Here is a 24038-nt window from a genome sequence, read left to right as displayed (position 1 = left end):
GTTCATGGTGGTTTCCTACAGGTTCTTTGGTTATGTCTCAGTGCAAAGAGACATTGGTAGATTAATTGGTTTCTTGGAAGATGGCCAGGGTGTGAGTCTGTGTGCAAGCCTTCCATGGTGAAGATGAGAGGAACAGGAGGTTCAGCGAGACTCTTCTAGTTTTAATGTCGTTAAATTTTGCAGATAGTTCAGGTGAGTAGCTGCAACAGCATGTGTAGGCTGCAGAGGAACAAGTAATGGGTTTATTCCATGCTGAAAAGAGAAGAAAGAAAATGGAACGGTTCAGCTGTGGACTGAGAAAGACAAGGGAGTAAGCAAAGTTAATGTAGCACAGGAGAACAAAAGCTGAGAAAGAGGAGGAGTGGAGGCGGGAGCAGGGAACAGACAGTGGCCAATCAGGTAGTGTGAAGTCAGGATAGGTGAAGAGAGGTGTGAAATAAAACAATGAATTAAGAGAATTTATGAGAGAATTTAGAAGATTAGTCTTGATTTTATTGACAGTCTTTAGTCTGTCTATTTTTCAGTTAGCTTTAGAGAAGGTTTCTCAAAACGATGGCTCTTCCTTACTCCTCAATGACCTTGCTTCAATGTGACACATGAACATCTTAGTATTGTTATTCATATTTTGCAGGAACATTGTAAATGAAGTGGTAACTGCACTGGATAGTAAAGACGACAGTTCGAGAAGCCAGGATACAGGGTAGATTACTGTGTGATTATCTTGACAGATACTGGGGCATTCATCAAACTGTTACCTGAACAGGTGAAAAAATTGCTTAGTTTAAAATGTGGTAGCTTACTGAAGTTATTCTTTGTATTAATATATGTGGTGACCACATTAATGTAAGTTTAAAAAACTCCTGAAATCTCTAGCGAACAAGTACCATTGAAATATACCCAGTGTTGATTTTCAAATATTCTGTCACATACTGTAGCTGCTGCAAAATATGAGGACGAAAAGGAAAACAACCAGGCTTACTTTCTTCTGATGTTACCTACAATGCTAAACTATTCCAGCCAAAGTACACCTTCGCCAGTGGACACCCAGACGGCAAAGGGATGTCGCATAGCGAGGTGCGGTGCTATTAAAAACTGCCCCTTCACAGAGCGATAACGGAAGTGAACACAAATCACAGATTAGAATTCGTAGGAAGACATGCCAGGCATTTCCAATTGATAGAAAAATGGGCTTTGCAATCTTAAACGAGGTGTAGTTATTACATTCTTTCAGTGTTTTTAATAAAACGCATACACAATATTAGATCTTTCTTCATACCATTTAGTCGTGTGTACAGACGTTTTCAGTCCGTAAAACACTATTCTGCGTTCATGAAAGAAATCCGGGCGATTATCCTGACGGGATTACATATTGGGTTGAACCCTCCCTTGAAATACAGTAAACGCAAACCAGTTTAAATACAAAGCAACGCCATCCTCAACCCCTGTCCTGGGGAGATGGCAAATCGGACACCGTGAGTGGTTGGGTTGGCTGGTCACATGGGCTTCTATGTCATTGCTGAAATGGCAGCTTCCAGATGCAGATATTAACACACGGAACTACAGCGATCCAAGCACAACAACTGCAACAAAGCAGGTAGAAATCATGAAGTTAATTTAAGCGTATAAATTAATTGATGAACAGAGATCTTTCATCAGATCATTCAAAATAACACACGCATTCCGTAGGCTAAGGAAAACTAATAGTGCTGACCGTCATATCCCACTTGGGGTTTTCGGATTTGTAATTATCTCTCATTTATGTTGCCAGGGACAGTCCTACTTCTCAGTAGGAACCGTTTAATAACTTTTAAATTGAATTTATAGAGTTACTTTTTCTTTAGAGACGATTATTTGTCTTACACATTCAGATTTAATTTGTAAATACTACATACTCTTGTATTCACTTTGCAGGATTACGTAATATGAAGCTGGCAACAAGGGGCTGCGTTATTTTTGACACAGTCGATTTCAAAGATTCGGCGAAGCTATGATCATAAATTTTGTATAACTAAAAAAGACTCCGCAGTACCAATTTAATTTAGTGATGCAAAACTATTACGTTTTCATAAACCTGTATGTATGAAGCTTAAAGTGTAAACGTGGACTGAATGAGAGGCAACATTTTAGTACACTTCTTTTATTAACCGTGATCTAGCTCCTGAAGTATGACACTGATTTGTATTTTACACGCAGTAGTTTTAGGAATTCGTCCTAATAACGGTTATATGTACAGTACTTTCCCGTATTTAGAATTACTCTATTGTGTCCCATTTTGTTATATTACAAAACAACGCATACAGTTTGTTAAGTAATATTACATTAAAAACCAGAATGTTCACTTTTTTATTCTTAAGCCACCCCAGTGTAGCTTTTGGCCTTCTACTTTGGATCATTATCGTGCTAAAAGGTGACTTTTCAGCCAAGATTTAAATATTCAGCAGACTGAAACAGATTTCCTCAAATCTTTCCTGTAATTTGCTTGTTCCATCTATTTCTCTTTCAGTCCTAACAAACTTTTTACTCCCTGCTGAGAAAAAAGCCTGATTGTACTGTAGCACAATGCTACTTTACTTTAGGGATGATGTTGATTGGGAGATGTGCTGTGTTTGATCCGTCTTCACATTTAGATCAAAAAGTTACAATTATGGTTAATTGTGTTGGCTATATTATCTGACCACAGCACCATTTGACACATTTGTGCAGGATCACTCAATGGGTTTGTGGAGCTCCATGCTGGTAATATGTGTTTTCCACTCTGCCGTACAGGCTAGCTTTGTGGAGTGCATGTGATATTGCTGACTGATACAGGCCCAACTTGGCTATTGAACCCTATAGCTATTCAAAGCTGTTGTGGGCCTCACAGTGATGTCCCTCCCCAGAATCCTCCTTACAGAGTGGTGTGATTCGGACAGACGGCCCTGATCTGAGTAGTCTCTGGATGGTATGGTGCACCTTCTCTTTCCTGGTGGTTGAGTTGACTCTGCTCATGGGGATGTTCAGAGGCTTCAATATTTTGGTACCTTTTCTGTGATCTGTGCTTTTCAATGACTTTATCCTTGATTTTCTTTAAAAAGGTTCTTGGTCTTTATAGTTGAGCCTTTGCTTGAAATTCACTATTTGATGAAGGAAACGTCAAAACTATTTTTCTAAATTAGGAGAACCACTATTCACATAAAATTATATAATTTAGGTTTGCCACAGCAAAGGTTTGAATGCTTTTACTGTGGCAAATAAATTCCTGATTTTTCATTTTTTCTTTCATATTTATTATTTAAAATCTTTTTGTTTTTTCTATTTGAATATGTGGAATAGATTGTCTATATAACAGGTTTTAATTGTTACTTGAATATGTTGTGACTGCAAGCTTTAAAATAAGAGAATGTGAAGAGTCTGAATACTTTTGCAAGGCACTGTATACACTGTATAGTATATAGCCAACACAATAAAACATAATTTTAAATACAGTATAGTAATACTTGATACTTGTTTTTAAAGTAATAATAATTGTCTCCTTTTTATGTAATATCTTGGTGTTATCATACCAAGATATAGTACTGGTTTGAGGCTTAAAATCATGAGTAATAGTCCATTACAATATCTTTCCAGTTTTTATTTTCTAGTCAATCAACATACAGTATACAGAATGTGTATGTTGATTATCTTGTGAATACTTTGGCCATTACTTTAATTAAATACTACCTTATATAATGCTTATTCTATACTCTGTTTTTTAAAACATCATCATTGCATATACAGTACTTGCAGTAAAATAATATGTTAGGCTTAACTCACTCTTTCTGCAAACCATAGGCAAATTGCCTATTTAATTTTGTGTATAGCTGGCAGTGTGCTTACAAGGGAAACAAAAAACAAACACAATTTTTCTTTTCCTGTCAAGTGTAAAACTTGGTCAGGAGTCTTCAAAGGCTTTATATGAACTTGCATAGTAAATCATATCATAAAAAACCTGGCATACTTGAGCTGTAGTTAAAAAGTGATATGCAGTCAATCTTTAACTGTGGCTGTCTGTAGATTTGAAAAATGCTGAATCAGTTACCATTAAACCTTCAAACTCGGAGGCAAAAGAGCAGAACAGCCTTTATTCTTCAGATATCCAGACTATTTAAACACTTCAGTTCAGAGAATGAGTCAAGGTAAATTAATTTTGCACATCTCTTTTGCACTTTTGCAGACTTATTAAAGTACATTTGTTGTGCTATGATTAGCTATACTTATTTTTAAAACACAAGGCACTGCAGAATTTCTTTAGATGTTAAGGAAGTAGAAAACAAACAGCTTTTGTTTGATTTTTTTCATTTTCAAAGACTAATGTACTATAATTATTCACTGTGATAAAAGCAATAATATGAAACGTTTACCTTATTTGGGTTACACGGTACTTTTAAATGATCAGTTTGCCTAATCTTGAAACATATACAGTGTATCTAATTTGTGCTAACATTGATTCTGATGGATTCAGCTTTTCAGCTTAGTTTCAGCTTTTACCTGTGAGAAAGAGATGGAGTGAAATGTCAAAGGAATGTTTGAACAATCTTGCCAATTAAAACTTGGCATAAAGTGCAGAAACTTTATTTTATGTTATTTAAATAACTTATAGGGTATAAAAAGAATGGGATTGACGAGATTAGAAAATGTAGTGTGAAAATGATCGTTGATATTTAAAAGCCTTGGTTAATTTACTTAACAAAGACTAAGCATGCTGCCGACAAAGTGCTAGTTTTTTTTTAAACTAAATCAGTTTAATAATTAAAATAAGCTTATGCATGGTGTCATGCTTTTTATCTACAACTTGTCATTATGCAAAGGAACAGGTAAAGGTTTATTCCATGCTGAAAAGAGAAGAAAAGAAACACAATGTTTCAGCTGTGGAGCCTTGTCATGACAATGAACGTGTCATTATGCCTACATAATATGAGATGAAAATAATTAGGCTGAAATCCACCCATTTTCAGTCTGCTTGTCCTGGTTAGGGCCATGGCGAATTATGCCAACATCTGCCTCAAATTAAGGCAGTCAATAAAAATTGAAAATGTATGGATGTTGGCATAATTATTTTCACCTCATACTATGTACACTTTTTAGATTATTATTCTCTATTTATCTTATGATCTCAAAAGATAATTATTAGGGGGCAAGGGCTGAGTTAAGCTGTAGTGTATGACTGGACTTTGATTATTAATATTTAACGTCTTCCATCTCTACAGGTGAAGGGATGTCTCCCAAGATTACGACTGAGCTGCTTCGGCAGCTGAGGCAAGCAATGAGAAACAGCAGCTATATCGTTGAGCCCATTCAAGCTTACATAGTGCCATCAGGGGATGCACACCAGGTGGTTAGATACTTGACTTATATTGATCATTGTATATTCCAGTGGAAATGTACTTTTCATCTGTTTTGATTACTCAGACCTGTGATTTTTAAGGCCTAGTGAACAAATTGTCAGAAGATTTTAAAATACTGATGTCTGTAGTTTTAAAAGCACACATCTTAGATGTCGCACGAGGTCTACTATTTTCTTAAATGACAGCCATCCTGGGGACACATGGCACAAGAACTTTGCCCTCAGAGAAGTCTCCCTATATATGTTAGTATCTGTAATGCATACTGTATCAAGGGAATTGTGTCTGTGTTGAAGAAATTACTTCCAGTTCTCATTCTCCTTGTGCAGGAGTGGTAGATATGAGCCAAGTCTTGGAAACAATTGTGAATTGCAAACTACATGGCTATGTACTGTAGGACTATATAAAATTATTCAATATTTTTCAAAAACTGAGACAAAGAAGCTCTCTTGCAGAGACAGTGTCTTGACAATTAAGTCTAGAGATTAGAACAAAATAATCATAATAAATTGTGCTCTTAAAAAAAAAAGGCAGCTATTCCAAAAATATATTCAGGGAAATATGGATCCCTACATGTGTGGAGTTTTCGACTCCTAGACAGAATTATATAAATAACGGAAAGTAGTTGTCGTTACCTTTCATTAGAGCAATACGGTCTACATAATAATCGAGGACTCGGAACCTAAACCAGCAGACACGGGGGTCAGGAAGACTTAGTTGGTAAACCCTGGCATATTACTGTACAGTATGTGGCACTTCTTTCCCTTTAAGCTAATGGAACGAACAGTAGGTCCTTATCTGCTAGTATCTATTTTCCTTTGTAGTGAAAAGGAAGTAGCTGATTATATAGGCTGTCACTGTCTTAAACCTCCTAATTAGAATATGTTCTTTCCTTCTTTCTCTGCTGTCTCCTGTTTTTTGCAGAGTGAATACATTGCGCCTTGTGACTGTAGACGTGAATTTATTTCTGGATTTAATGGGTCTGCAGGTAAAGCCCTAAAACAAATGAGTTAACCCTTCTGTTATCAGAACCATTCTAGTTAAATTATTTGAAATGTGCTATATTAAACTTGATGCACTATTTTGAATTAAGATGGTTAATAAGCTGCATGTACAGTATATTGCAAGTTTACTATTGATTCTCAATAGGAATGTCAGAGGTTAAAGATGAATGAAGGCCATGCAGACGTTGATAGCTTGTTTGCTAATAGCAAAGTTGTCCAGGGGCCTGCATAGTTTTTATACCCTGTGTGAATGTATAGGTGTTTATGTTTGAAAATGATAAATTTGTTGTCCACGCGTTGTATATTATCTGAAGTGGCGTTTCTCTGTAGGCACTGCAATTATCACGGAGCATCATGCAGCCATGTGGACAGATGGCCGTTACTTTTTACAAGCTGGACAGCAGATGGACAGTAACTGGACACTAATGAAGATGGGTATGAGTTTCCCTTTATCCCTTTTTAAAATGTGGAATATTTTTTTTTTACCTTTTCAAATTGTAATCTTTGCTTGTCAATCAATTATGATTCTGGTAACTATAGCAACACCTGTTCTGTTCTGTGTAATCAAAATTAGGGTATTTCAGAGCCATTCATCAGTCTTCATGTTGTGAGCGCCACACTGCCATACAACAGTCAGTTTGCAGTTAAGAGCACTGCACAGGGAGATGAGATGGCAGGTCCCACATTCTCTGTTATCTAGTTGTGTGTCATTCTACTAACATCATGGGAATTGCTGGCCCGTTGGATGTTTTTAGCTAAAAAATTAGTTGTCAATTGTTGATTTTTTTTACCAACATGTCACTATTGCTTTTAAAATGTTGAATAATATCAGATTAACTGTATTACCCATGCAGGTTTAAAGGAAACTCCATCTCAGGAAGACTGGCTAATAAGTGTTCTTCCTGAAAGCTCCAAAGTTGGTGTTGATCCCTGGATAATAGCAGCAGGTCAGTTGTGGGAAGCAAACAGTTTATAGAAGCAATAAGTCAAAATCTTCAGGTCTCTTTCGGTGCAATACAAACTGTAAGTATCTTATGAGACTTAGGTTCATACTAATCTGTTAAACTGACTAATTTGTTTCAGATCAGTGGAAAACCATGTCTAAGGCATTGACTAGTGCAGGACACACACTAGTTGCAGTTAAAGAAAATCTCATTGATGCCATTTGGGTAGATCGGCCAGCAAGACCCAGTTCACCATTAATCCCTCTGGGATTGAACTACACTGGTGAGTCCTGCCTTGCACGCTAGTAAAAATGGGATGTAAGTATACATAGCTAGAGCTAATGATGTTGTTACTTTCAGAGTAATTTGTGAATTATGTTATGGCTTTGTGCAACAGTGTGAATTTTATTCACATTTAGAGGTTTTGAAAATGGTCATCTCATGTTTCTTTCTTCTTAGAAGCCACACAAGGCAACCAGATGTCAAAATGTACCTAAAGTGAGAACAATAAACATGTTCTTGTGAATTGTAGGTATGACCTGGAAGGATAAGGTTATAGCACTGCGGACAAAAATGTCTGAAAGAAGAATTACCTGGTTTGTTGTAACAGCGCTTGATGAAATTGCATGTAAGTATGTGTGATGTAATATCAGGGGAGCTTTCCTCAGGTGGCCACTCTGAAAATAGTTTTAAAAACAAACTTTAATTTTTGTATGTAATGAATTTGTTGTGCTGTGTGTAGTTTTACATAGTATTTCTTTTGTGAATAGTAGGGAAAACAAAATATTTTTAATACATGATGATTAAGTATAAATCCTGTTTATCCAACCTATAAATATTATATCACAAAATAACATAAATGGCATAAGTACTTAGTAGCAGAGCATAGTAGCAGATGTTTTCCCAGACCTAGGTGGTCCTTATGTATCAAGCTTTTATAGATTGGAATTTATGATTGAAATGAATGAACAATTAAGCAAGGTCTATGGTACTAAGACCTTCATGGCAGTGCTTCCTGTGAAGATGGCATTTCTGTCTCAAAGATTAATGCTTTGGTAATACGTGACGTGTAACATTTATGTTTTTTTTCCTTCAGGGCTTTTCAACCTTCGTGGTTCTGACATCGAGTATAATCCAGTTTTTTTTGCTTATGCCATTGTTGGAATGAGCTCCATAAGGTAAAGTGTGTTTTTGCATGGAAATAATAACTCAGTACTTTACATTTACAGCCATCACAGAAGTGCCTGATCACTGTCCACTCTCAGTGCCATTGCCAGATTTAAAAGGATTTAAATTTTTAACCACAGTGTCAAATAATAACCCCACCTTTTCCCTCAAAAAACTATTATGAAGAAGGTAGACACGTGAGATTAATATTTTTCTCTTACAGCAGCACCTTTAAATTGCCACTTAATTTTAGTTTTGTTTTGAAATGTAATTTCTGACTTTAGGTTGAAATTAAATAACCCAGGTTCATTTTCTGCTGCATTCCTCAGGCATTAATGGAGCTGCCACCTCTTGCTATGAAATAGAATAACGAAGCAGTTCTAATTAAATAAAACATACTAGCAGTGGAAAGAATCAATTCGTTATTTACTCTGTAGGATGCTGTTTAATACGCAATATTAAAACAAAATGTGCTAAGGTGACTTTCAAATACAAGTGGGTAAATCAAACATAAGAACAGAAAAAATTGCATCTTTTCAATTCAAATAGAATCTTTTTTTCTGTCTGAAGTGATTTGCTTAATTTATATATAATTCTGTTCTGTAAAATGAGAAAGTACTTTTCTCAACGAGTTAGAACTGTATCTGTACATGTTAATGTACATAAATATTTTTAGTATGCATATTATTTACAATGTGATAAATTAGTTTTTCTAATACTAACAAATAACTAATTACTCTGTAAAATCTCATTAGTGCCAGTGGTGTGATTAAATGACTGTATTGTGATTTTTGCATATGCACATAATTTTCGGATGATACCTTTTTGAACTTTGCAGTGCAAGTAAAATTCATCCTTGGGAATTATTTTAATGGAAGCTATTTGACCTATCTTTTGCTTAGTAAAATACACAAACACCTAATACACAGTATTGAACAGAAGAAAAATAAATTGATATAGTAGTTTTTTCATGTGTCAAAAATATTTTCTTGATTATATCTACTTTTAAATTAAGGGGGAACTGCAGTTCCAATTTCTCTGACAGGTTATTTAATTTCAGTAAGAAAAAAAATTAATTGACAATATCACGAATTTTATAATTTCTGAATTAAGCATAAAATTGTGAATTTTGTAAAAGTACTGTATGGTCTACATTTTGTCACAACCCTCTGGTCTCGCCACAAGAGGCAAGAGTGAGGGTTTGTACAGATTGTGATGTTTTTCCCTCCTGCTCGCTAGTCACTGTAATGACTAACGTAATGTGATGTACGAGCAAATAAGTACAGGTTGTGCAGCAGACATTTCACCTCAGAAATGTTCTAACGTGATCAGCATGCAGAGTTATCAAATTAGTAGTATTTGTTGGCAAAACCATCTCGAGGTCGAGAACAATATTTATATTGTATTAAAAGAGATGTATTCACTAGCTTTGTTCATTTACAATGTAATAGGGCCACTTCATGTCACTAGGAGTTTTATTGCCTCGTTCTGAATCACAGAATATGGTGCTGCATGTACCTGGAAATTTAGTCTGTTTTGTGAAATAAATTGGAGATTTTACAACTTACCGTGTACATTTTACTTTCATGGCGGTGGTTTGAAAAGCACTCGTCAATGCTGATTAAAAAAAAAGTGGCATTGCAGTTCCCCTTAAAATTTAAAAAAGTACAAGAAATTGTCACACCTCCTCCTCAATTGGAAAACTGACTTATTTAAGCTAGTTTAAAAACATCCTTTCAGGTGTACCACTGTGAATCTGGACTTATGTAGTATTTACATGCAAGTTATAGATTGATTCCTCTGCTGTTTGTGGCTACCTTACACCTGGATGGAGTATGCACCCCCTGAACTGTAATATCTGTGCTTTTACCAGGCTCTTCATTGATCAAAACCGAATGGTAGATCCAGCTGTCAGAGAGCACTTGCATCTGGACCCCTCTTGTAAGACAGAGTACAGCATCCAGATTTCCCCCTACGAATCTGTGTTTTCTGAGCTCCAGGCTATCTGTGCCACTCTGGGCCCTAAAGACAAAGTCTGGATCAGTGACAAAGCCAGCTGTGCCTTGACACAGGCCATCCCAAAGGTGTGCACCACTCGAAGATAAGTGCTTCAGTACAGCTTGATATGGTCTAGTGTTTTCCTGTTCTTTCACTGCCTTCTCATTTACTTTTACACCTTTTGCGTAAGAGTAAAGCAAAGCGATAAAGGAGAAGGTAACAAACTAGTGAAAGCCATTTGAGTCATCTTTTGTTTTTCAGTAGTCAGTTGACCTAAGGATCCTAACCAGCTGTTTCTTGACAGAAACCAAAGCATCAATTTCAACCTCTTGGCTGGGTGGCTTGTTTCACACTTCCACAGCCCTTAGAGTTGTGCTTCCTATTGATGCTTTTTTTAAAAGCACTGCACTTCTATGTACAGTAGTTTCCATTTGTGTCCTCTGGCTTAAGAGGAGACCGTTCAGCCGATCTCACTCTTGCTTACTCTTGATCAGTAAATTACTGATCTAAAGAAAGTACTGATCTGGCCTCATCCTGCGGTTTCTTAAAGAAAGCCAGGGCATCAGCCTACACAAAATGGCCAGGTAACGTATTCCAGATAGGAGTTTAAAGGAGTGTCTGTGATCTTAGATTTGTGCTTCCCTGCTGTCTGTTCAGGCACAGAAAAAAATGAATGACTGAATAATGTTTGGAAAAGTTCTAATAGGATGTAATTATTTATTGAAAAATGAACTGTGGATTTAAATATTCCATCTTCAGGCCCACAGATCCCCCATCCCATGCACACCATTATGCCTTGCCAAAGCAGTGAAGAATTCTACTGAAATAGAAGGAATGAAAATGGCACATGTAAGTACAGGACAAAGCATCATAAAATGGGGTCGCATCTTAAAAGTGTATTTAAATTTGCATGTTTGGTAAAACATGGAAATTATCTATTTTTCTAGATTAAAGATGCTGTTGCACTCTGTGAGCTGTTTGCATGGCTGGAAAAAGAGGTATGGATTTTGCTATTTGTTTAAAATGATAAACTAGCACACTGTACAACTTTTAAGCCCACAGTGATTTGACAGACCAACAACCTGAACAGCTACCACATTGCTGAAGCTGAAATTTTTAACAATTGTTATTTCCTAGATTCCAAAAGGCACAGTGACAGAAATATCAGCTGCTGACAAAGCTGAAGAACTTCGCAGGTAATTTGTTGTTCATCACATTTTATTCCTCATTTCAGAGCTGGTGGAAGTGATCTTTTTTTCAAACCCTAAGATGTTTTTTCTCCCTTGCCTAACCCTCCTTTACACATACATCATGTGGTCAGAAATTTGGAATCATTGGAAAGCTCTTTGTCCCATCTCTATTCCCCTTGGTTCAAGGGGGCAAATGTGTCATAAGACGGAGACATTCAATACTCCTGTGTTGTATAATATTGATGCATTTTAGGCTTGTAATGTACAAATTGCACTGAAGAAACTGTAGAGTCTCCAATAGAATATCTAGATGTTATTCGGTGGCAGTCTTGCCTGTTTCTCTGGGAAATGCAGGAGCAAACATGCCCCTTAGATTACAGTTGTTTTCAGTTAACAGGTTGATGTCAAAGTGATAGTTCAGAAATGGCTTTTTATTTTGAGTGTGCTGCCACCTTGTGGAATTCTCAAAGATAAGCAGTAAAATAGACAAAGGTTTTTAGGTACTTGTTACAGCAAATAATACAATTCCTTAGTGATACTAAATCAGGGTCACATTAGAATTCCTATTTCTATGTTAATCTGTCTAATGTATGTTATGTTTATTTCTCTCTGTCATTATCTGTCCTACGTTAAGAAATTTCCTTTTTTTTCCATCTACTGCTAGTGCTAAACTAGTTTTAGGAATGGCTTCTGAATTTAATAGCTTAATATACTTAAGTATTATCTCTTAATTAAAAGAGAGTCTACAAACAGTGACTCTAGTACTGGAAGGACTGTGGGGCTTGTATATTTTTATTTTTATATGCTTAAATAACAATTATGTTTTTATATAGTGAACAGAAAGATTTTGTCGGCTTGAGTTTTCCAACAATTTCAAGTGTGGGACCAAATGCTGCTATCATTCATTACACGTAAGAACACGAATATTTGGCTTGTATTAGAAAATGTTTGTTAAAAGTATTAAATATGTATAAATCTATATCTCAGAATGTTTTCTTGCATTAAACCATTCTTTACTAGGGTTAGCTCATACAGTAGTTCTTGAAATGTGTTTTATGTACTAATGCAAAATTATTTGATCTGAATTAGATTGTAGTTGCATGGTTTTATCGTGGACCTATGTTTATTGAGTTGTTTTTCTTCATTAGGCCACTCCCAGAAACCAACAGGACTCTTTCTTTAAATGAGGTGTACCTCATAGACTCTGGGGCTCAGTACAAGTATGTATCTTTTGAATTTCTTGAGCAATACCATTTGTGCATCCTCAGTAAGTAGTAATCTATGCCAAAGGATTTTTTTACAGAGACAAAAGTCCATTGATAGCACTCTCTACGTTTATTAAAGTTATTTGATTTGCTGTACCTTGAGAATGCATAATTTTCAATGACCTTATGAAGCCAAATGGTATAAAATGATCTTGGTTACTCTTTCCTCACAAATTGTTTCTTTGTGGCTTTTGCACACACTGTGTGAAACACAAAGTATAGGAAAATGAAATGGCCCTATCAAAGTGTCTTGGCCACATACAGTATTTTTACCACTGTCCAATTAAAAAAAAAACAGTTTTTGGCCTAGTTTTTGAAGGTTCAAACTGTAATTGTACAATATGCATTTATCTCTATTTTCAGAGATGGAACTACAGACGTGACCAGAACCATGCACTTTGGGACACCTTCAGCTTATGAAAAGGTACTCTGGATATCTTAAATTCCTCTGAGTCATATCTAGCAAAAAAAAAACTTGTAACAGCAGAAAAATATTATATATAAATATTATTATTAGAGTAATTATGGATTCACACTTGTTTATTTCATGAAGTGCAGTAAAATCTGATTTAAACTGAGGCCGTTTTTGTCTTTTTCTGCTTCCTTGTGTCTTCCTTTGAGGCTTGATCAGTTTAGTACAAAGTTGGATGTGTTTTTATAAGTAGGCTTGTAGTCTAATGTGGAATGGCTTCCTTGTGAAATAGCCTTGTAACCCTAATTTTTTTTAAGTTGCCATTTACCACTCTTTTTTACAGGAGTGTTTTACCTATGTTCTGAAGGGACATATAGCAGTGAGTGCAGCTGTTTTTCCCAATGGAACCAAAGGTATGTAAGTTATAAAGTGAAATTGGTAAGTTAACCGGGAGATATGCATATGCTTTTATGTAATGCTATTAACTATAATGGAGGATTTAGTGTTTTTTCTTCTTGATGTGTTTTGAGAAATCATGTTACTAGGCAGGAGTGTGGTTGATTGGCAAGCCTACTGTATGTTATTTCTTTCCAGCTAAATTTCATGTGTTTATTTGCACTTGTCTCACATTAAGAAAAGAATTGAAGTAAAACAATTCTAAAAAAGGACTGGGGTGTGGATTGGTCAGTAAATGATAAATAAGGTCCTGAGTTGTGTTGCTCAAACCATAAGGTAAAGCTTAAGAAGCGTTTCACAGTCTGTACTGTATGGAAGAGATCTACCATTCTTTCTCATATTGCTGTCTTTGTCATAATGTCTCAGTACTGATCTGTATTTGATATTTTCTTGGGTTATTAGCCAGTTTCAATTACAGCAATGTTTCAGTTGGCTTTGGAAGTGCAGTTTCAATTACCAGATTTTATTTCTTTTAAAAAAGTAGCTTAAATCAAAAGTTATCAAAATTCCTTCTTTCGTCTACAGGGCACCTCCTGGACTCCTTTGCCCGCTCAGCACTGTGGGAATCTGGACTGGATTACCTTCATGGAACAGGGCATGGAGTAGGATGTTTCCTAAATGTCCATGAGGGACCTTGTGGAATTAGTTACAAGACTTTTGCTGATGAGCCTCTGGAAGCGGGAATGATCCTCAGTGATGGTAAATGCCTGATTAATAAAGTTTACTGACATACTTAACCTCATATACATTATAGTTTTATATTTATTTTATGTAGCATGTGGTTACTTTTACTTCAGTTTCATTCTATGATGGAAAAAGTGCTTCAATTCAGAAATAGGGCAGTAAAGTGTTGTGGGACTTTATATTCATTTGTTCAAAGCACAGTTTGATATTTCTTTAAATTTTCAGAACCTGGCTATTATGAAGATGGATCTTTTGGCATGCGAATTGAAAATGTTGTACTGGTAGTTGCTGCCAAACCTAAGGTAATTAACTGGAGTTATGATAAAGAGTGAACATTTTTCATTCAGATACAGTGAAGCACCTGTTCCTAATATTTATTGTTTTTCCCCCTACCTCTAGTATAACTACAGAAACAGAGGCAGTCTTACTTTTGAACCAATTACACTCGTCCCCATTCAAGCCAAAATGATAAATACGGACATGCTTATTCAGAAGGAGGTAAGAAGTTTTCATCCAACCAGAATGTCATTGTAGTCCCCTCCAGCAAAGGCAATCTGAACTTTTAGGAAGTGACAGTTTCTGTCTTTTCACCAACAGGTTTTTCAGTTTTAACTCATCAATGAGTCAGTTTACCTTGGCTCAGCTTGCATATCAATTCAGTTTTTCTGTTTGTGCTCCTATAATGGTTACCCTATCATTGCACACTGTATGTGGAAGTGAGTTACTTTGAGTTACTTTTATGACAACCTGCCTGAATTCATAAGTAAGCGTGGTGGGTAGCTAATCAAACATCATCTATATTGAATTCTCATCCTGTGCTTGGCATGTCGGAATACATTCACAGCATCTGATGAAATCTAACAAGTCATCATTTAGGCTGCACCAAAAATCTGCCTTAGTTTTACCATCCATCCATCCGTTTTCTAACTGCTTTATCCAAAACAGGGTCATGGGGTGCAGGAACCTATCCCAGCAAGCAATGGGCTCAAAGCAGGGTGGACACTGGATGGGATGCCAGTCCATCACACAGACACAAATGCACACACTCACACCTGGGCAAATTTTCCCAGAAGCCAGTTTAGCTACCAGTATGTCTTTGGACCGTGGGAAGAAACCGGAGCACCCAGAGGAAACCCACGCGAACACGGGGAAAATATACAAACTCCATGCAGATAACACCCAAGGAATTGAACCCAGGGCTCCAGGGCCCATGTTCTACAAGACAGCAATGCTAGTCTTGTTTTAGTATAGTAAATAGAAATAGTAACTAAAAGCACTTGCACAAGGTCATGGTCTTGTCTGAATGTTTTGTTTGCGCCATAAAATAAACCCCATTTTGTGATGTGATTCTCTTTGTTTCCTGCAGCGGGACTGGTTGAATGACTACCACAGGCAATGCAGAGAAGTGGTGGGGGCGGAACTTGAGAGGCAGGGTCGTAAGGATGCTCTCGAGTGGCTGATCAGAGAAACCAACCCAATCGCCTAACAGCGCAGCCTGGAAAGGAATCTCAACTGATTATTTAATCAAACAAAAATGTTCTCCGGAAGGAAAATATTCAACTAAAGGATCCTTTTTTCTTTATATACATGACAATTCTTAATCTTATGCTGTATACTTCTACATGTTTTATAAAATACATAATAAGAATGCTATGTCAATGATTTTAATAATATTAAAAAAATCTTGCTTAAAGTTATTACTTTGACTTGGGCATGTTTCAAGTTCAACGATTCAATTAAAAATTAGACTTTTGTTTAATCTGTGAAGATGAGAAATGTCTAAAACATAACAAATTTCATATATCCATCTTTAGACCATAGATTTTTTCAAATGTATATATACAGTGAATTTAATTTCCCACTACAAAGCAATGGATTTAGTGTAAGACAGACATTTTATTCAAACCTCTGTGCAAAACAAATCTGTAAAGGGTCATTTCTTTTATTAATATAGCAGATTTTGGAAGGGAATTAATTTTAAAGGAAGATTATCTATGGTCCACACAGTCCAAATAAGCATTCAACTTGCTACGGAAAAAGAATGTATTCCTGGCCTGGTGGATTTTGTGTGGTTTAAAAGCAAACCAAGGCAGTCACTGCACTGTAACGGGACAGTGTGTACTGTATTCTAGGTGTGAATGAGATTTGCATAATGCTATAAAATGGAAAGTCAGAACTGACTTATTTTAGACACATTAATATTAAATTGTCAAACTTCACAGACATCTTTATGATTTTTTCCTCAGAATTGTAAAACTCTGGGTGGGAGTTGTGATTACCATGAGCTGTAGGGCTTAGGCTAAATTTGGTAGCTGGTAAGAACTAAACTTAGCATTGTTTCCTTACTCACTACAGAAAACCATACAGGGTATTGAGTCTGGAAGGAAGCCTGTTTCCATTCTGCTTGATATAAATTGATTGGGGAGTGTGGGAGCTGAGTGGAAAGATACTCTTCATTCACTTATTTCTTGTGACAGGAGAACATTTCTATTGATGATCCTCAAACCCCTTGATCATCCCAGACTGCTTCTCCTGACTGTTAAGCCTAGATCTGAAAGAACCAAGTATTTTCTTTTTAATCTTTGTTTTTGAAAACATCCAGAGAAAAAAAAAACTATTTGTAGATGGGGGAGGAGGAATCAAACCATACTGTATTTTTTTTCTTTCATTAGCAGTTCCCAGGAGGTTGATTTCTTCAATCGAATTTGATGTATTTTAATTTGATATCAAGTTTTATTATTTGTGGAGGTGACAGGGAGGCATGTTTCAATTTGCATAACACTGGATTAATTAGGTAAGAATATGAACATTTTACCATCTGTTGGAGGGTGTAATGGTAGAAGGAGATGGGATACAGGCACACAACAGGCATCAAAAAGTCTTTATTTGCACTTTTCTTTCCTGCCTGTTGTAGAGATTCCTATGTTTCGCACTTAGCAGTCACCTAAACAATACAAAATTGACGGATATACACAGAGTGGCTTCATCTGTTCATAGTCCATCAGGGATATTTAGAACATTGTAAAAGTGTAAGCAAACTGAGTTGTGCAGTATAAAATGGTTATCTAAAACCCTATAAGGAAAAAAAAAAGCTGTCAATTCTATTAAATTGAAATATACAATATTTACAGAACGCATCTAGTATTCGTAATCGGCAGTTATCAGTTTAGGAATGTTACACATTTTAGTTTCAGAAACATCAAGCCCCTGCTTTGTTCCAGGTTCTATCTTTCTCTCATCACAGTTCAGTACTAGTTTTTAGACCTATTGAAGCAAAATGATGACATTAGAACCTGAAATCCACAACCTCCACTCCAAGAGCAGTGGGATCATAAGGTTATCATTATTTCATTTTGAATCTTGTTGTACATGCCAAAATAGTTCAGACACTATGTTCAAATGAGCACCAGTGTCAAATATATATAAGAGGGCATCAATTTTAGCTGTTGGAGCAAGTCTGATACAGCGTGTTCATTGAATATCTCATGGGGGTTTGAGGAAGAAGATATTGTGATTCAGAATATACCAAGATATTTAGAGAAGAAGCTGGGCCAGGGGGATAAATTGGGTGATAAAATGCAAGCCCAATTTTCACCCATACTCCAATATCCACATCCTACAGTTGCATGTAAAATGTGGACGGATCAAGGATAATACCTCCTTTGGTATCTCTGATGTCATCACGTTGCATTACTATGTTCTCAAAGGTGACCTGATGCTCTCCTGGTATAACATTGCTGCCCTCTGCAATGGCGATGGGATTGCTGTATATGAAGTAGATCTGAGAGCTGTCCCTGTAAGTATCCTGCTTTCTCATCATGGCCAGTGGGCTACGGAGGCTGTGGCTCCTCTTCACTCCTTTGAAGTCCACCGGGCTCTTTGCTTTTTCGTGAATGACAGTGTTCTCATACGCCCTGGCCTGTCTGAATTGCCTGTTAAAAAGGAAGGAAGAGCTCATTCAAAATAGCATGTGCATTCGAGACATCACCACTTAAGCAAGGTCTGTTCAGTGCCTCAATTACCTACTGTAAGTGAAAAGGACTGGTTGAGAGGAACAAAGATAAAATGAAATTCCCTTTTGTGTGCATTGCAGTATCAACACATTCCCAACTCCACAGACAAAAAGGTTGAGGGTACTTGACTAAAAAGGGATTTCATTTAAATTTCCTCAAACTCATGAGGAAAGTGATGGATGCAGAAACGAAAACAGAAAATAGAAGGAGTATATTTAAAAACATTCAAGATAGAGACTGCAAGCTCTTTGTGCTCTGAAAACACTCTACCAATGCTCCAAAATGTTTATGTTTTAAAATATAAAATTATTTTAACATAACAATTTTTAGGTCTGGCTCAGCAAATAATACATTAGTTATTCACAGAGTACAAGTAAGGCACCCCTTACAGACGGTTTTTTGTGAGAATCGTCTTGCACTTCTCTTGTAATATTAATGCTCCAAGTACTTTATTGTAAGCAAGTTGCTATTGTACAGATTTATTATAGTGGGAGTTGAAATCCGATTCCGTTTCTTAATGCACTGAAACATTTTACCCGGGGGTTTAATAGCCGCAAAGAAAATTATTCTTTAACACTGGATTGAACCTGTTATGGCCACATTACTTTGCTGACTAACTGCATTAAGGCACATACAGCAGCTGAACCCGAGCGGTCAACTGCCAGGTTAAATTGTGCGTGTTCATGTAAATTAGAAAGGGATGGAATCTGGTCTGTGATTGAAGCGTCTCTTTTGATCAATTAACTCATTTAAATATTGCTTGATTTACTTGCAATGTCTATATTTGACCGCCTTCCATATAATTCCTGGCTATATTATAAATTAATTGTTGATCTTATTCAAAATGTGGTCTTGACGGTTTTAATCTCATTAAAGATTGGATGAGCAGGACCAAACAGTAAAATGTTTTAAATTCAAAACAAATCATTGATCTCTACTTTGAATTTACTGTCTTAAATGATTAGAACCAAAGCTTAAAACATCAGTGAAATGATAGGTGGACACCAAAGAAGAGGAAAAGGGAAGGAAAAGCACGTGGAATTAGATGCATTCGGTTGATTACAACCCAAATGGAAAACGCAACAGGTGAGGAAAATCTCAGTGCTTCTTACCGTCTTCGGGTGTAATAGGAGATGCTGCAGAAAATTCCCGTAAAGGCGAGAATACCCAACGCTAGCGAGGTAACTGTGATGTTAAATACTTTGAATTCTGAAATGAAAGGTTAAAACACAACAGAAAATTAACAGCATTCGTTCAAAATCTACAGGAAGTATATTCAGCACAGAATCAGTCTGGATTACCTAGTTATTCCGGGACCATTTTGTTAATTTATCTAATTTGGTAAATCCAGTTGATTTATATTGCATTTTAAATATATACAATATCCACAAGTAATATATATGGGCACTTCAATATGTTGAGTTCATTGGGTTACATGTCCTGAACTTCTAAAGATGATGGTTTGAAATACCATTTCACTCGTGTGTTTGATGCAGTTCAGGTCAGGCTTGCAATAAAAATTTGTTCGTTTCATTTTTAGTATTATGAAAAGAAACAGTTACTTCTTGACAATAAAAAGTCCTATTAGAGTTTTTAAATTCCATTTAGTCAAATACGTAATTCTTATCGGTACTCACCTTTTTATTTTGTAATGCTTCTCTGTTATGAGCACAAGAATTTTGAACTCAAGCATCTGATTTTTAACTAGCTCAAATCTTAAATCAGAAAATGGGACTTCTTTCAAACTCCCCAGATCAGTCACATTGCTTAGTGTGTTTATGTGAATATATTACAGCCAGAGGAGCTTTCTGAAACTGTTACTGACCTACATCAAGTCTTCTCAAAACCATGCAGCATATTATTACATCTGTAGGCTTGTTTCCCTTTATACTGCTTTTTACTGTATGATATGTAATAACATTGAGGCGCCCTTGACACTCTCTAGGACAAGTTAACAGAAAAATGGATGGATAAGGCATTCAGGGCTCAAATCCCTTTAAAAAAGTTAAAAAAGTCACTTTTTCTTTTTTGAAGCCATTAAAGAAATATGCTCTAAATATAATTCTACAGAATACAGTACATGTTAATGTGTGACTTCATTTTTGTTGATTTTGGAAGCAAAAGTAAACTATGCAGTATATCTATATTTGTTGTTACATTTTTTCAGTAGTAGAAAGAAATGGTCATATATCTGGAATTAAGTGCCTCTGAAATACCTGAGCTGAATAATTGCAGTATGTTAATCTCTATTTACTGTAAATGTCCGACTTCTCTGTGTTTTAAAGTTTTTCACTTGAAGGTTTTCTGAAAGTTCCTAGTAGTTGTATGGAAAAGAAAGGAGAGCTTTTATTTTAAAATGGGCAAGAATTAAATCGGCTCTCTGGGATAGTAGAATAAAGAAAGATCATGGTAGAAACTGGTGCTGGAGTGAGAGTGCCCTAATGTTCACTCACCATAGACGGCATCATTGAGCACCCTGTTGGCTGTCTCCAGACCGGCAGTCCTGTTGAAAGTGAGGATGACTGCAGCAGTGCTGACGTTCCCGCTCATGTTGCCATTGGAACTGCCCAAATGAATTAGCACGAGCCCCGGCGCCAGGATTTCAATGGCAGAAGCCATGTGACAGAACTTGCCAGCATTGGTTGCCGTGGAAACAGCGTTTCTTTGTGGTTTGCATCCTTTCTTCTGCCGTCTTGTCCTTGTTTATGGATTATTCGTTCTGTCTTTGACAAACAGTGAACAGAGGGCCACTTGTAAGCCTTCCAACACCATTACGCAAGCCCCATGTAAGGCCTTCACTGCAAAAGCTCCAGAATGCCGTTGCCTACCACAAGAACAACATATTTCAAATCATGATTGTCATTCTTTTTTTTTTTTCATGTCACTTAGAAGCATTAAGCGGGAGATTTGTTTGGAATTGTTTTTCTTTTTTTTTTAATTTAAGCATTATGAACATTTCTAGTACACAGTTTTCAACTTGCGTCTTGAAAATAGTTTTTTCATGCATGCAAAAATCTATAAAAAGAAGTATATGTGAGTACACTATGTAGGACGATCACTACAGGAAAACAGCAGTAAATGACAAAACTGCATACTGTTTGGAAAATCTATATCAATACTGTTATATAGTGTATTTTGTTGTCCAAGCAAATCTCTAAACAGTTCGCAAGGCAGAAGACCGTCAATACTGTGTTCTTTATCCATTTTTTTCTAATTGTAACTGTGTTTTTCTGTATTTTGATTGAAAACTTTTGATTTAATCAAGTTAGGTTGTTAGTGACTATTGGGGGGGATTTTTGTGCAGTTGTGGAGATCCTGTCTGACGCTTTACGCCCCCAGTGTGTTGTTACTATGGGTGACTGTGCACTGCTTTGACAGCACAGACAAGGCACCAACAAAGCCTGCATTCTTCAACTTTTCATGAATAATCCCGCAGAGCCTGAAATGCTGCGAAAAGTTTTGGCATTGATTTTGGTTTTAAAATGATGCAAAGTTTATTATATGACATTTTAGTTCTAGCATAATTAAAATTGAGGAACTGTTGTTTTTTAAGAAAGAAGATGCATCTTACATCTCACTTACTTTTTTATGTCTCATTAATGAGAAGAGTACAGTATGCAAAGCAGGTTTGTCAACTTGACAAATGGCTAAGGTTCAAAGCGAGATCTTTAGAAGTTAAATTCCATTTTACTGATGGTTTAAGAGGAGCTGTCTCTGAAACAGGGAAGTCTTCAATCACACTTCACATTACTTTTATTCTTTCTTGTGCATCTTGGTTTAGGTCGATCTTGCAGTCTAGGGTGATCATTCATTTTTATTAAGATTGTATAAAGTATATAAAAAGGATCCATAGAAGAAGCCTGTTGATATTTTTTCATCCAGTAGTAACCCAAAAATGAGCTACTGATAATGATCATATACAATATGTTATAGTCTTTCCTGTGCTTCCCCACATTGCTCAAAACAGGTAGAAAGCATACACTGGTATTTTAACTAAATTCCAAATAATCTGGGACACCCAAACTTCCCCTGCTACTTAAATTCTCACTTCCTTATTGTCTGCATTGTGCCCTGCTGGTTGTATAGTACCTCTAAAGTATGCTACGTAAGATATACTCTAGTTCACACTGTCATGTCACACAGTGCTGCAGTTGTTACCAATGTTTTGAGTTGCTGTGATAGCCCTGGTCCTAAGAATGAGTAACATTTTCATGTCTGAACTGGGTGGATCATACAGGTGTTGCGGGTCTGTTTTGTCAGTATGTCAGTATCTTGATAGATTGTGAAATGGAGGAATGGCCAGACTAGCCAATTATTATAAGTCTAGTTAGAGAAGATTTAATTTTACATGTAGGCTTTGGGTAAATAAATTCAGCTTTATAATTAAAACTCTTGAAAATGTGAAATCAGTATCGCAGTGAATCTGATATCATAGTATGTGTTGATTGTGTCGTCCATGAACCAGACAACAGTTTTTTTTTATTTCGAATTCCTATTATAATATTCTTTAATATACCCGATTTTTTTAAAACGTACCTTATTCATTTTAATCACAAAACCCAGGTCCTTAAATGGCACTTAAAAATAGCTAATTTGTCAGATAGTTGTAAAATTTGTCATAAAAAAACAGGCAGCCTTTTTTCTGTGTCATTATGGGTATGATATTCTAGCTGTACTTTGGAAACCGAGTAGAACTATTTTAGGAGTAGCACGTTCTAATAATCTTTTCTAGGTTTTTTGGTAATGAAAATACTTTAAATGAAGAAAACGGCTTGAATATACTGTAATGTACAGTATATAGACATCCATCTGTCTTAAAACCATTTCTGGTGACCTCCCTAATACAAACTGATATCTCTGAATTGTCCTACTTAGTGTTTGGAAAGGGAAAAGATAAGATTTCTTGTTTTTTTTTCTGACCTGTTCTTTCCGTCATTAGTATGCAGGGTGACAGTGAATTGCATTTGCGTGACAGTGTTGACTCGGTGAATCAATGATAGTAGGCCGGCATAGACTATGAGTGGCATGATATTGAAACATGCCTGTTAAAGGGACATCTCAATCACTGGTGGGGAAATAAGCCTTCAACTTGCCATGTTTCGTTTGGTTTAAAAAAGTTTCTCTTAATCTCATACACCTCAGTGTTCTGCCAAGTAGTCCTCATGTTGGGAATCAGTGTGCTACAGTATATAAATAAAGAATTAAAGACTATACCAGATGCTCTGCTGCTTTGTTTTATGCATATTACATTCTGAAAAGACTCCAAACGCTACAGGAATGACCTCCTGGAGTACTTGCAACATGGAATTGTTAAATGTAGAGAGACAAGTGAAGGTAAGATACAATTCTGCTACTGTATGCACAGAAACAGAACAGCATGCAGCTTATATAATTTTTCCCAACTTGGTATTCCAATTTACAAAATTATTTTTCAGCAGAGCAAGTTAATACTTAAGGAGATTATTTCAAGCAATGTACTGTATACTACACTATGTATCCTGAAATTAAGAAAATATACTTTGAGATTTAAAGATTGTGTCTGCAG

General features: G+C 36.2%; 2 protein-coding genes across 3 annotated transcripts; one reads left to right on the top strand and one right to left on the bottom strand.

Moving 5' to 3' along the window:
• The first annotated feature begins 1495 nt into the window (after positions 1-1495).
• On the top strand, positions 1496-16177 carry xpnpep1 (X-prolyl aminopeptidase (aminopeptidase P) 1, soluble). 2 transcript variants are annotated; one of them, XM_015347570.2, is made up of 20 exons: positions 1496-1594; positions 5226-5350; positions 6285-6348; positions 6695-6799; positions 7219-7311; positions 7448-7591; positions 7841-7936; positions 8405-8486; positions 10349-10559; positions 11233-11322; positions 11421-11471; positions 11611-11669; positions 12497-12574; positions 12812-12883; positions 13292-13352; positions 13684-13753; positions 14322-14495; positions 14706-14782; positions 14880-14978; positions 15847-16177. In XM_015347570.2, exons 2-20 carry the CDS (start codon positions 5234-5236, stop codon positions 15964-15966), a joined length of 1863 nt encoding a protein of 620 aa, XP_015203056.1. In that variant the 5' UTR covers positions 1496-1594; positions 5226-5233; the 3' UTR covers positions 15967-16177. The 2 variants fall into 2 exon arrangements, with proteins under 2 accessions (XP_015203056.1, XP_006630822.2); XM_006630759.3 differs by lacking the exon at positions 1496-1594 and adding an exon at positions 4079-4154.
• Positions 16178-17344: 1167 nt separating this feature from the next.
• LOC138238427 (uncharacterized) lies at positions 17345-21127 on the bottom strand. Its single transcript, XM_069189190.1, has 3 exons — positions 20947-21127; positions 19606-19702; positions 17345-18412 (listed from the first exon to the last, which is right to left on the bottom strand). The coding sequence occupies exons 1-3, from the start codon at positions 21110-21112 to the stop codon at positions 18097-18099; spliced, it is 579 nt and encodes a 192-aa protein (XP_069045291.1). The 5' UTR covers positions 21113-21127; the 3' UTR covers positions 17345-18096.
• Positions 21128-24038: the final 2911 nt, after the last annotated feature.

Source organism: Lepisosteus oculatus, chromosome 4, assembly GCF_040954835.1.
Source record: "Lepisosteus oculatus isolate fLepOcu1 chromosome 4, fLepOcu1.hap2, whole genome shotgun sequence".
Taxonomy (NCBI): Eukaryota; Metazoa; Chordata; class Actinopteri; order Semionotiformes; family Lepisosteidae; genus Lepisosteus; species Lepisosteus oculatus.
The sequence above is the reverse complement of the archived record's forward strand: the minus strand, read 5'-3'. Positions and strand labels throughout refer to the sequence as shown.